The sequence below is a fragment of the Salmo trutta genome, chromosome 12 (genome assembly GCF_901001165.1).
Source record: "Salmo trutta chromosome 12, fSalTru1.1, whole genome shotgun sequence".
NCBI lineage: Eukaryota > Metazoa > Chordata > Actinopteri > Salmoniformes > Salmonidae > Salmo > Salmo trutta.
This window is the reverse complement of record NC_042968.1, coordinates 30673421-30687711: the sequence shown is the minus strand read 5'-3', so window position 1 is coordinate 30687711 and position 14291 is coordinate 30673421. Positions and strand designations below refer to the sequence as shown.

General features: G+C 47.5%; 1 protein-coding gene across 4 annotated transcripts in view; it reads right to left on the bottom strand.

Annotated features, from left to right (window-relative positions):
- Positions 1–14291, bottom strand: part of LOC115203335 (protein unc-13 homolog C) — a 201369-nt gene that overhangs the window by 145181 nt on the left and 41897 nt on the right. For all 4 annotated transcript variants that reach the window (XM_029767944.1, XM_029767947.1, XM_029767945.1 and 1 more), the window contains 2 exons: positions 12957–13184; positions 3297–3438 (listed from right to left, as the gene is read on the bottom strand). In XM_029767944.1, the coding sequence (XP_029623804.1) occupies positions 3297–3438; positions 12957–13184 (370 nt within the window). The remainder of the gene's footprint in view (positions 1–3296; positions 3439–12956; positions 13185–14291) is intronic.

Sequence of the window (14291 nt, the reverse complement as noted above, 5' to 3'; positions counted from 1 at the left end):
AGTCAAGTCACAGTCATATGTTATGGCTAGGGTTGGCATAGTGTCGGTGGCTGTTAGGTTAGGGTTGTCATTGGCGCTTCAAAGGCTGGGGAGTGGTCTGGAGTTGTCCTCTCCGCTAGATGTATGTGGGAAATGAAAGACCTGGTAGGAGGAGAGAGAGGAGAATGGAAGATGGTAGAGGAACAGAGAGGAGATGGAGAGAAGAGGAAAGTAAAGTAGAGAATAATAGAGGAGAGTAGAGAGAGACGAGAGGGGGAGGGGCCAGGAGAGAAGAGGAGGGGAGAGGAAAGGAGAGGAGAGGGAGAAAGGAGAGGTGAGGGGAATGTCTGTCAGGTGGGATTGACATCATTCTGCCCCACCGGCTCTCTTTAGGAAATCCTGCTGTCCCTAGTGTTCCCCCACCCAGGGGTGTGTGTGTGGGTGTGTGTGTGTGTGTGCGCGCGTGCGCATGTGTGTGTGTGTGTGTGTGTGTGTGTGTGTGTGTGTGTGTGTGTGTGTGTGTGTGTGTGTGTGTGTGTGTGTGTGTGTGTGTGTGTGTGTGTGTGTGTGTGTGTGTGTGTGTGTGTTAGTGGCACCCACAGATGGATGTCCCTGCCAGGCAGAGAGCTAAGATCCCAAGACCCTGTCACATGGCATGAGGATAACATCTTTTCCCTCTGTCTTGTTTTCTCTCTGTCTCTCTGTCTTGCTGTCTCTCTGTCTTGCTGTCTTTCTGTTTCTCTATCTCTCTGTCTTGTTTTCTGTCTGTTTCTCTGTCTTGCTTTCTCTCTCTCTCTCTCTCTCTCTCTCTCTCTCTCTGTCTCTCTTGTTTTCTCTCCCTCTCCGTCTCTCTCTCTTGTTCTCTCCCTCTCTGTCTCTGACTCTCCATCTCTCTCTCTCCCTCTCCATCTCCATTTTGTTTGCACAGGAGGCAAGAGTGATCAGTGTAACTCTATCTGCGTTGCATTCTGTGGTTTCTCATAAACACTGTAGAAACTCACACACACACACAGAACACACTGTTAGCAGCACAGTATACACACACACACACACACACACACACACACACACACACACACACACACACACACACACACACACACACACACACACACACACACACACACACAATGCCTCCATCAGCAGACAGAGAACATGGTGGAAGGCAGCTCTAACAAAGCCTCTTTGTCTCCTAGATACAGGTATTGTAATCGCCAGCGCTATGGTTTCTATGGAAATGTATGTCTCTATTTAAAGCTGGAATCCATACTTGGTGAAAGTGCCACATTCGTTGGTAATATTACAACAAAATAAGAAGTTATTTCAAACAACAAACATGTTTTCACATCATTAGTGCACATCATTAGTGCACGTCATTAGTGCACGTCATTAGTGCACGTCATTAGTGCACGTCATTAGTGCACGTCATTAGTGCACGTCATTAGTGCACGTCATTAGTGCACGTCACTGCACGCGCCATAGAAAAGCAGAGGATGTATGGCAACATAATGTGTTCAGGATGCTGGATGATCCTCTTCTCTTTTATCATCAAAACAACAACAACAACAATTGCGGCTGTGGTGAACAATGGTGCTGTTCCACCTTATGCGTATTTCAGCTTTAAGTACATATAGGATACTGCAGATACTGTGATGTATTTATACAGCAACAGGCTTTAGAACAGACTCCTTAAGCCTCATGACGTTCATGTGAAATGTGTCGTTCATAGTGCTATACTGTTTCCAGTGTTCTAGGTTGTGTTAGGTCTTAGATAATACCATTAGTTCTCGGTTCTCTGTGTACCTTAAATCAACATGATCAACATCACAATCAACATGACAGTCTGTCACCACTCAGAGTTCAGACTCACAGAGAGCAAGATTAAAAACATAATACCTTCTCTAATGGCACCATGGGTCAATCTCTACATAGCACAACAGCACTACACATCATCAAAAGTTCCCTCTCCATTTTAGAAGTTGTTGTTTATTTAAAAGGGCCTGAGCTAACATGGGTTAGCTTCATAATACTTTCAGTAAACTCAAACAAAGCTGTACACTCAAAGCTGGGGTGAAATGACGCTTGGCATTCAGGCCAAAGAGTTCAATTTTGGTTTCATCAGACCAGAGAATCTTGTTTCTCATGGTTTGAGAGTCCTTTAGGTGCCTTTTGGAAAACTCCAAGCGGGCTGTCATGTGCCTTTTACTGAGGAGTGGCTTCCATCTGGCCTCTCCCCCATAAAGGCCTGATTGGTGGAGTGCTGCAGAGATGGTTGTCCTTCTGGAAGGTTCTCTCATCTCCACTGAGGTACTCTGTCAGAGTGACCATCAGGTTCTTGGTCACCTCCTTGACCAAGGCCCTTCTCCCCGATTGATCAGTTTGGCTGGGCGGCCAGCTCTAGGAAGAGTCTTGGTGGTTCCAGACGTTGTCCATTTAAGAATGATGGAGGCCACCTTCAATGCTGCAAAAATGTTTTGGTACCCTTCCCCAGATCTGTGTCTGACATGCACTGTCAACTGTGGGACCTTATGTAGACAGGTCATGTAGACAGGACAAATCATGTCCAATCAATTGAATTTATCACAAGTGGACTCCAATCAAGTTGTAGAAACATCTCACTGATCAATGGAAACAGGATGCACCTGAGATCAATTTTGGGTATCATAACAAAGGGTCTGAATAGTTATGTAATACTTTCTGTTTTTTATTTTTAATAAATGTGCAAACATTTCTAAAAACCTGTTTTTCCTTTATCATTATGGGGTATTGTGTGTAGATTGATGAGGAAAAGCATTTATTTAATCCATTTTAGAATAAGGCTGTAACGTAACAAAAGGTGGAAAAAGTGAAGGGGTCTGAATACTTCCAAATGCAATGTCGATGAAATTCATGTCAATAACACATTTTTCAGTGAAATGCATTTGAATTATTTTCCATCTCCTCTCCCCTCATTTGTTGGTGTTGTAGGTCCTACATGTTTGTGATAACAATGTCTGCTGGAGTAAAGTGTTTGTATTACAGCTTAAGAAGGTAGCCTTGTCTGAGCCAGAATGGCCCATAGGGTAGGAGCATACCTCCTGTTTCTGGAGCCTGAGGCAGTCTTCATGTTCACCACCTGGACAGGACTTATGGTCATGTGTGCATATATTTTATGTATGGGTGGCCCCAGTGGGAATCATACCAACGACACCTGGGGTTGCAAGTGCCATGCTCTACCGACTAAGCCACAAAGGACCACGTCTATAATACAGTCTGTAGTACACTGGCTTAGGTTGTAGTAATGTTGTAGCAGTGATATACTGTATGTTCATACTCACAAGAAGAACTTCTCGTCCCAGACAGGGTTGAGGTTACCAAAGATGGTCTTGGTACGTCGTTTAGTCTTCCCTACCTGGACAGTCACATAGGGGTCACTGGAACCTGTCTTATCCTTGGCCTGCAGACCCTGGGCACACATCACTGGAGAGGGGAAAGGGGGATGCAGGGAGAGACAGGGGAATAGACGGAGGCAGGGGAAGACAAGGGAAGACAGGGGGAGGCAGAGGAAGAGAGAGGAAGGTAGGGGAAGACAGAGGAAGACAGGGGATGACGGGAGAGACAGGGGAGACATGGGAAGACAGGGGAAGGCAGGGGTGACAGGGAAGGCAGAGGAAGATGGGGGAGACAGGGGAAGACAGGGGTAGACAGGGGAGACAGGGGAAACAGGGAAGATGGGGGAGACAGGGGAAGACAGGGGTAGACAGGGGAGACAGGGGAGACAGGGAAGACAGAGGAAGATGGGGGAGACAGGGGAAGACAGGGGTAGACAGGGGAGACAGAGGAGACAGGGGAAGACAGGGGTAGACAGGGGAGACAGGGAAGACAGAGGAAGACAGGGGATGATGGGAGAGACAGGGGAGACATGGGAAGACAGGGGAAGGCAGGGCGACAGGGGAGACGGGAGACAGGGAAGACAGAGGAAGATGGGGGAGACAGGGGAAGACAGGGGTAGACAGGGGAGACAGGGGAGACAGGGAAGACAGAGGAAGATGGGGGAGACAGGGGAAGACAGGGGTAGACAGGGGAGACAGAGGAGACAGGGGAAGACAGGGGTAGACAGGGGAGACAGGGAAGACAGAGGAAGACAGGGGTAGACAGGGGAGACAGGGAAGACAGAGGAAGACAGGGGATGATGGGAGAGACAGGGGAGACATGGGAAGACAGGGGAAGGCAGGGCGACAGGGGAGACGGGAGACAGGGAAGACAGAGGAAGATGGGGGAGACAGGGGAAGACAGGGGTAGACAGGGGAGACAGGGGAGACAGGGAAGACAGAGGAAGATGGGGGAGACAGGGGAAGACAGGGGTAGACAGGGGAGACAGGGAAGACAGGGGAGACAGGGGAAAACAGGGGTAGACAGGGGAGACAGGGGAGACAGGGGAGACAGAGAAAGATGGGGGAGACAGGGGAAGACAGGGGTAGACAGGGGAGACAGGGGGGACAGGGGAGATAGGGAAGACAGAGGAAGATGGGGGAGACAGGGGAAGACAGGGGTAGACAGGGGAGACAGGGAAGACAGGGGAGACAGGGGAAAACAGGGGTAGACAGGGGAGACAGGGGAGACAGGGGAGACAGGGAAGACAGAGAAAGATGGGGGAGACAGGGGAAGACAGGGGTAGACAGGGGAGACAGGGGGGACAGGGGAGATAGGGAAGACAGAGGAATATGGGGGAGACAGGGGAAGACAGGGGTAGACAGGGGAGACAGAGGAAGATGGGGGAGACAGGGGAGACAGGGAAGACAGAGGAAGATGGGGGAGACAGGGGAAGACAGGGGTAGACAGGGGAGACAGGGAAGACAGGGGAGACAGGGGAAGACAGGGGTAGACAGGGGAGACAGGGGAGACAGGGAAGACAGAGAAAGATGGGGGAGACAGGGGAAGACAGGGGTAGACAGGGGAGACAGGGGGGACAGGGGAGATAGGGAAGACAGAGGAATATGGGGGAGACAGGGGAAGACAGGGGTAGACAGGGGAGACAGAGGAAGATGGGGGAGACAGGGGAAGACAGGGGTAGACAGGGGAGACAGGGAAGACAGAGGAAGACAGGGGATGACGTGGGAGACATGGGAAGGCAGGGGCGACAGGGGAGACAGGGGAGACAGGGAAGGTAGAGGAAGATGGGGGAGACAGTGGAGACAGGGAAGGTAGAGGAAGACAGGAAAAGACAAGGGGAGACAGGGAAGGTAGAAGAAGACAGGGAAGACAAGGGGAGACAGGGGAAAGCAATGGAAGACAGGAAAAGACAAGGGGAGACAGGGGAAGTAGGGGGAGGTGGGGAAAGCGGGGGGAGACAGAAATAACAACAGTAAGACTTAAGAGGCTTTTGTTCCAGTCCAGAACTAATATACAGTATAATATACATATTAAAATATATGTAACACGAAAAGCCTGCAGGTTTAATGCTGTATTACTTGCTATGCACTAGTATGAGCCATGTAAACCTGTCTCCAGTATGGCCAATCTGCTTGTTGGGGAAGTAGTGAATATCTGCCTCGCCAACAGACAGATACCTAAGAGAGACCAGTCCACCACCATCACACATGACCATGCACGAGCACACATACACACACACACACACACACACACACACACACACACACACACACACACACACACACACACACACACACACACACACACACACACACACACACACACACACACATTTAAATATATTTTTATTATTATTTAGCAGACGCTCTTATCCAGAGCGACTTACGTTAATCTTAAGATAGCTTGTTGAGACAACCACATATCACAGTTGTCACGAATCCCACCGAAGGTGGCTCCCCTGCCTGCTCGGGCGGCGGTCGGCGGTCGTCGTCACCGGCCTACTAGCCGCCGCTGATCCCTTTTTCCTTTTCGTTTGGTATGTCTTATTGTTTGCACCTGTTCCTCATTTGGTTCTCTTGATTTATGGTTATTTAAGCCTGTTTAGCCCGCCCAGGTTTGTGCGGGATTATTTTGCGTCAGAGTGTGTTTTGTTTATTGGATGTGCTGGCGATCGACAAGTGTTATTTTTATGCATGCTGTGTACCTGTTGTTCTGGGCACTTTGCATTTTTCACGCCGGTTGTGTTGGCGTCGACCGTTTTGTGTTTATGGAATAAACACACATTTCCTTACCTCTGCTCTCTGCGCCTGACTCCTACCACCACTCCTAGCAGTTACTGACAACAGTCTTTGTAAATACATTGTTCTTCAATAAAGAAGTTATCAGCAGAGTCAGTGCTAATAGGAAAAAACAAGTGCACTTCTGTTTTTTATGGGGGAATAAGACTGAGATGTCTTATTAAAGATACAGCAGTTAAAGATGCACTCCTGAACATCTGTATAATTTCAGCCAGCCGTTTTGAAAGTGGTGTTCACGAGCCAAAACAGGTCCCCATATTTTTGTATTACATCATCCAATTCTGTACTACATCATCCATTTCATGTGATGTGTTAAAGGTGGAATAACCATTTCCTGGTTGCTAAAATTCTAATAGTTTGGCTAAGTTTATGTGATAAAACAAGCAATTGTTACAAAACAAGCAATTATGGAATACAGTAATACATTAGTAACACCTTCTCTTTCCAAGACATAGACTGAATATTTTTATTTTCACCTTTATTTAACCAGGTAGGCTAGTTGAGAACAAGTTCTCATTTACAACTGTGACCTGGCCAAGATAAAGCAAAGCAGTGTGACAGAAACAACAACACAGAGTTACACATGGAATAAACAAGCGTACAGTCAATAACACAATAGAAAAAAAGAACGTCTATACACAGTCTATATACAGTGTGTGCAAATGGCATGAGGAGGTATGGCAATAAATAGGCCACAGTAAAGTAATTACAATTTAGCAGATTAACACTGGAGTGATAGATGAGCAGATGATGATGAGCAGATGATGGTGTGTAAGTAGTGATACTGGTGTGCAAAAGAGCAGCAAAGTAAATAAAAACAATATGGGGATGAGGTAGGTAGATTGGGTGGGCTATTTACAGATGGACTATGTACAGCTGCAGCGATCGGTTAGCTGCTCAGATAGCTGATGTTTAAAGTTAGTGAGGGAAATGTAAGTCTCCAGCTTCAGCAATTTTTGCAGTTCGTTCCAGTCACTGGCAGCAGAGAACTGGAAGGAAAGGCGGCCAAAGGAAGTGTTGGCTTTGGGGATGACCAGTGAGATATACCTGCTGGAGCGCGTGCTATGGGTGGGTGTTGTTATCGTGACCAGTGAGCTGAGATAAGGCGGAGCTTTACCTAGCATAGACCTCTAGATGACCTGGAGCCAGTGGGTCTGGCGACGAATATGTAGCGAGGGCCAGCCAACTAGAGCATACAGGTCGCAGTGGTGGGGGGTATAAGGCGCTTTGGTAACAAAACGGATGGCACTGTGATAGACTACATCCAATTTACTGAGTAGAGTATTGGAAGCTATTTTGTAGATGACATCGCCGAAGTCGAGGATCGGTAGGATAGTCAGTTTTACTAGGGTAAGTTTGGCGGTGTGAGTGAAGGAGGCTTTGTTGCGAAATAGAAAGCCGATTCTAGATTTGATTTTGGATTGGAGATGTTTGATATGAGTCTGGAAGGAGAGTTTACAGTCTAGCCAGACATCTAGGTATTTGTAGTTGTCCACGTATTCTAGGTCCGAACCGTCCAGAGTAGTGATGCTAGTCGGGCAGGCGGGTGCGGGCAGTGAACGGTTGAAAAGCATGCATTTGGTTTTATTAGCGTTTAAGAGCAGTTGGAGGCTACGGAAGGAGTGTTATGGCATATAAGCTCGTTTGGAGTTTAGTTAACACAGTGTCCAAAGAAGGGCCAGATGTATACAGAATGGTGTCGTCTGCGTAGAGGTGGATCAGGGAATCACCCGCAGCAAGAGCGACATCGTTGATATATACAGAGAAAAGAGTCGTCCTGAGAATTGAACCCTGTGGTACCCCCATAGAGACTGCCAGAGGTCCGGACAACAGGCCCTCCGATTTGACACACTGAACTCTGTCTGAGAAGTAGTTGGTGAACCAGGCGATGCAGTCATTTGAGAAACCAAGGCTATTGAGTCTGCCGATAAGAATACGGTGATTGACAGAGTCGAAAGCCTTGGCCAGGTCGATGAAGACAGCTGCACAGTACTGTCTTTTATCGATGGCGGTTATGATATCGTTTAGTACCTTGAGTGTGGCTGAGGTGCACCCATGACCAGCTCGGAAACTGGATTGCACAGCGGAGAAGGTACGGTGGGATTCGAAATGGTCAGTGATCTGTTTATTAACTTGGCTTTCGAAGACTTTCGAAAGGCAGGGCAGGATGGATATAGGTCTATAACAGTTTGGGTCTAGTGTCACCCCCTTTGAAGAGGGGCATGACCAGATCTCGGATGATATGAAAGAGAGATTGAACAGACTGGTAATAGGGATTGCAAAAATGGCGGTGGATAATTTTAGAAAGAAAGGGTCCAGATTGTCTAGCCCAGCTGATTTGTACGGGTCCAGGTTTTGCAGCTCTTTCAGAACATCTGCTGTCTGGATTTGGGTGAGGGAGAAGCTGGGGAGGCTCGGGCAAGTAGCTGCGGGGGTTGCGGAGCTGTTGGCCGGGGTTGAGGTAGCCAGGAGGAGAGCATGGCCAGCCAATGAATCCAGGTGAAAGCTATGATCCCTTATTGATGTCACATGTTAAATCCTCTTCAATCAGTGTAGATGAAGGGGAGATGACAGGTTAAATAAGGAGTTGTAAGCCTCAAGCCAATTGAGAGATGGATTGTGTATGTGTTCCATTCAGAGGGTGAATATTTAAGTAACTTTGAACGGGGTATGGTAGTAAGTGCCCGGCGCACTGGTTTGAGTGTGTCAAGAACTGCAATGCTGCTGGGTTTTTCACACTCAACAGTTTCCCGTGTGTATCAAGAACGGTTCACCACCCAAAGGACATCCAGCCAACTTGACACAACTGTGGAAAGCTTTGGAGTCAACATGGGCCACCATCCCTGTGGAACGCTTTCGACACCTTGTAGAGTCCATGCAAAAGGGGGTGCAACTCAATATTTGGAAGGTGCTTCCTAATGTTTTGTACACTCAGTGTATCGTTTAGAGAATCATTGTACCATCTAAATCTCTGTTAAACATGTTTTCAATAACCCCAAATATAGTTTTTCAGCTGTTTGAAGCTGGTGTACAAAACCGACAGTAAATGATGCAAACACTAAACTTAAGAACAGGAAGCATAGAAACTCTGCACATAGAACAGATCTACCGCGTCTTAAATTTGCTTTCAATAAGAATGACAGATCTATAACTCACATTTTTATGTGAATTTGGTCAGGTCGCCCAAAAAGTTACATATTATAGCAATTCATGTGATATGTTGCATCTTCAACTTGACATTTGTCCTATATTTTTATTTAATCCCAGCCCTCATGGGAGGCCTTTTGGTAGGCCGTCATTGTAAATAAGAATTTGCTCTTAACTGACTTGCCTAGTTAAATAAAGGTTAAATAGAATACAAATCAATACCAAATTGTTGGTATAGTCTGCCCTAGCCAGACTATACCAACAACAACAACTTGCTGAAAGACAAGGCCCATAAAAGGTAAAAGGACACTGTGTATTAAATATGTATGAGTGACACTGTATTATTCATGGAACATAACTGCCCCAGCCAGCCCCTCTTCTCTCACTGACAGAGACTGGTGGGCCGGGCTCTCAAAGACACCACAAATGAGAAGCAACAGCCTCGTGTTGCCTCTGGCAGCAAGGAAATACAATACAATGAGAGAGAGGGGGGAGAGGGGATGAGATGGAGAGAGCGAGGGGATACAGGGGATAGACAGAGATAGGGAAGAAATGGCGGAGAGAGTGAAAAGGGAGAAAAGGGGGAGAAAGAGAGGGGTAGCGGAGAGAGAGAGGGTGATGTGGAAAGGGAGAGGGAGGAGTGGAAAGAGGTGGAAAGAATAGAACGAGGCAGAGAACGGCTGATGTCTTTGTTGGCTCTGTATAATGTAGTATAATGTACCACAACTACAGAGCTGAGGGATGGAGAGAAAGAGAGAGAGAGAGAGAGAGGGGGGGGAGATATAGAGAGTGAGAGGGGTAAAGGTGGAAAGATGGAAAAAAGGAGTGATGAGAGAGGGAGTTTATTAAGTATACTGTATTCTCCTTCCTATAGTAGTCTATACAAATCCACTGATCCAGGGCTGGGCTGTAGCAGTTAGCTGATGCAGAACATTCACATCTCACGGCTGCCTATCTATCTACCGCCAAAGTGCTACACAATCAATGTGTGTCTGTGTTAATCAAATGAATAATACATAAATAAAGAGTCAATACGTCGGTTCTAAAACAGGACGTTGGATAAGGCCATAGAGATAGATGGGAGCGGGAGGCAGTTTTTCTCTCTGTCTCAGTCTCTTGGGGATTGATTGACACACACACAAGGAACGGCAGGAATGCTAGCTGGGCAATAATATAGCTCAGCTCAGCCCAACCTGGTGTAATTTAGCCCAGAGGAACTGTATGCTCTAGTCATACCCCTGCAAGGTAATACACGCACACACACACATCACCCATCGGGCGGAGCACAGAATCATCCACAGTGGTGTATCGCCCTTCCAGCTATGTGCCTTGCTCAAGACGATCTGAAGACATTTATTATAGTCCAGCAAACCTTCCCAGTACCAGGACTCAGTGATTGTGCTAAGATGTGATGTTGAACTTGGTGGACCACTAGGAGGTTCCCTCTAGTATAGTCTGCTTGGCTAGGGGCGAGGGCTTAGTTCTTAGTGTTGGTACAACTAACCTGTGATGTTGACCTTGGTGGACCACTAGGAGGTTCCCTCTAGTATAGTCTGCTTGGCTAGGGGCGAGGGCTTAGTTCTTAGTGTTGGTACTACTAACCTGTGATGTTGACCTTGGTGGACCACTAGGAGGTTCCCTCCAGTATAGTCTGCTTGGCTAGGGGCGAGGGCTTAGTTCTTAGTGTTGGTACTACTAACCTGTGATGTTGATCTTGGTGGACCACTAGGAGGTTCCCTCCAGTATAGTCTGCTTGGCTAGGGGCGAGGGCTTAGTTCTTAGTGTTGGTACTACTAACCTGTGATGTTGATCTTGGTGGACCACTAGGAGGTTCCCTCCAGTATAGTCTGCTTGGCTAGGGGCGAGGGCTTAGTTCTTAGTGTTGGTACTACTAACCTGTGATGTTGATCTTGGTGGACCACTAGGAGGTTCCCTCCAGTATAGTCTGCTTGGCTAGGGGCGAGGGCTTAGTTCTTAGTGTTGGTACTACTAACCTGTGATGTTGACCTTGGTGGACCACTAGGAGGTTCCCCCCAGTATAGTCTGCTTGGCTAGGGGCGAGGGCTTAGTTTTTAGTGTTGGTACTACTAACCTGTAATGTTGATCTTGGTGGACCACTAGGAGGTTCCCTCCAGTATAGTCTGCTTGGCTAGGGGCGAGGGCTTAGTTCTTAGTGTTGGTACTACTAACCTGTGATGTTGATCTTGGTGGACCACTAGGAGGTTCCCTCCAGTATAGCCAGCTTGGCTAGGGGCGAGGGCTTAGTTCTTAGTGTTGGTACTACTAACCTGTGATGTTGATCTTGGTGGACCACTAGGAGGTTCCCTGCAGTATAGTCTGCTTGGCTAGGGGCGAGGGCTTAGTTCTTAGTGTTGGTACTACTAACCTGTGATGTTGATCTTGGCGGACCACTAGGAGGTTCCCTCCAGTATAGTCTGCTTGGCTAGGGGCGAGGGCTTAGTTCTTAGTGTTGGTACTACTAACCTGTGATGTTGATCTTGGTGGACCACTAGGAGGTTCCCTCTAGTATAGTCTGCTTGGCTAGGGGCGAGGGCTTAGTTCTTAGTGTTGGTACTACTAACCTGTGATGTTGATCTTGGCGGACCACTAGGAGGTTCCCTCCAGTATAGTCTGCTTGGCTAGGGGCGAGGGCTTAGTTCTTAGTGTTGGTACTACTAACCTGTGATGTTGATCTTGTCGGACCACTAGAAGGTTCCCTCCAGTATAGTCTGCTTGGCTAGGGGCGAGGGCTTAGTTCTTAGTGTTGGTACTACTAACCTGTGATGTTGATCTTGGTGGACCACTAGGAGGTTCCCTCCAGTATAGTCTGCTTGGCTAGGGGCGAGGGCTTAGTTCTTAGTGTTGGTACTACTAACCTGTGATGTTGATCTTGGTGGACCACTAGGAGGTTCCCTCCAGTATAGTCTGCTTGGCTAGGGCCGAGGGCTTAGTTCTTAGTGTTGGTACTACTAACCTGTTTTGTTGATCTTGGTGGACCACTAGGAGGTTCCCTCCAGTATAGTCTGCTTGGCTAGGGGCGAGGGATTAGATCTTAGTGTTGGTACTACTAACCTGTGATGTTGATCTTGGTGGACCACTAGGAGGTTCCCTCCTGTATAGTCTGCTTGGCTAGGGGCGAGGGCTTAGTTCTTAGTGTTGGTACTACTAACCTGTGATGTTGACCTTGGTGGACCACTAGGAGGTTCCCCCCAGTATAGTCTGCTTGGCTAGGGGCGAGGGCTTAGTTTTTAGTGTTGGTACTACTAACCTGTAATGTTGATCTTGGTGGACCACTAGGAGGTTCCCTCCAGTATAGTCTGCTTGGCTAGGGGCGAGGGCTTAGTTCTTAGTGTTGGTACTACTAACCTGTGATGTTGATCTTGGTGGACCACTAGGAGGTTCCCTCCAGTATAGTCTGCTTGGCTAGGGGCGAGGGCTTAGTTCTTAGTGTTGGTACTACTAACCTGTGATGTTGATCTTGTCGGACCACTAGAAGGTTCCCTCCAGTATAGTCTGCTTGGCTAGGGGCGAGGGCTTAGTTCTTAGTGTTGGTACTACTAACCTGTGATGTTTACCTTGGTGGACCACTAGGAGGTTCCCTCCAGTATAGTCTGCTTGGCTAGGGGCGAGGGCTTAGTTCTTAGTGTTGGTACTACTAACCTGTGATGTTGATCTTGGCGGACCACTTGGAGGTTCCCTCCAGCACTGCTTGCTTGGCGGTCTTCAGGTGTCCAGTGAAGTCCTCTTTAGAGATCCCAAACATCTCCTGGATGACCTCAAACACCTCAGGTCGGTTCTTCTCCCTGATTTTCATCCTCTCCTTCATGGCCATGATGATGTTCAGGGTCTTGTCCTCAGCACCGTGCTTAGAACTCTTCTCCACCGCCCCTAGAACAACACACACACACACAGGAAAACACAAACACGTTTGAGACCTAGCTACACTTCAAAGCAGGCTGGGAGGCAGAGAGTAATGTCATACTGAGAGCCAGAGGAGACACCCTCCCTGTAAGGCTGGAGACAACAGCTGGATACGACACACACACACACACACACACACACACACACACACACACACACACACACACACACACACACACACACACACACACACACACACAGGAAAACACACACTCCACTACAAATTAGGATGCAGCATTGTGCTTAGAACTCTTGTCCACCGCCCTTTGATTTCCTCTGGCCCATCTGTCAAACACACAGATAACTTTCTCCCATGCTCTTTGTGGACTCTATCTCTCTTTGTCTAACTTTCTCTTTCGGGAATCTTGTCCCTAGAACACAATGGGAAGCAGTTGTTGTAGGCGGAGAACGTTACAAATACTGTCTGTAATTAGAATACAGTTAGAAGCATCCTTTGTACCCACCTTTTTTCTGTGTGTTTGTGTGTGTGAGTAGGGGTGGGGGTTAGAAGGACAATGGCTAACGCCTATCTCTCAAACATACACTTCTGCTTTCTCCTCATGCTTTTATTGGACCCTCCCTCTCCCCTCTCTCCCCTCCCTCTCACTCTTTTTCACCCCTTCTCTCTCCTCCTCTAATCGAGTTATCTCGCCTGTCATCTTTGGCGAGGTCATGAACTGCGATTGAAATCAAATTAAACATGAATCATCATTTAAATAAAACACTATGTATGCGTCCCAAATTACACTGTTTTTCCTACATAGGGCAGTACTCAAAGTAGTGCAGTATGTTGTGAAAAGAGTGCCATTCGGGACGCACAGAGAGAGTTCTATCATTCAGAGTGGAGCTAATCCAGTTACAGAGAGTGACGGTCCTGGGGCTAACGTGTCACACGTCTACTGTCATCCAATCAAAACACACTAGGATAAACCTCTAGATACTACCCAAAACATGACCTGCTACTGTAGAACAGAGGGAATCAGTTGAAATAAACATTACAGTAGCAAGATGGAGAGGGTGTGGGTGTGTTTTAGTACAAACACAAACACGTTTGAGAGCTAGCTACACTTCAAA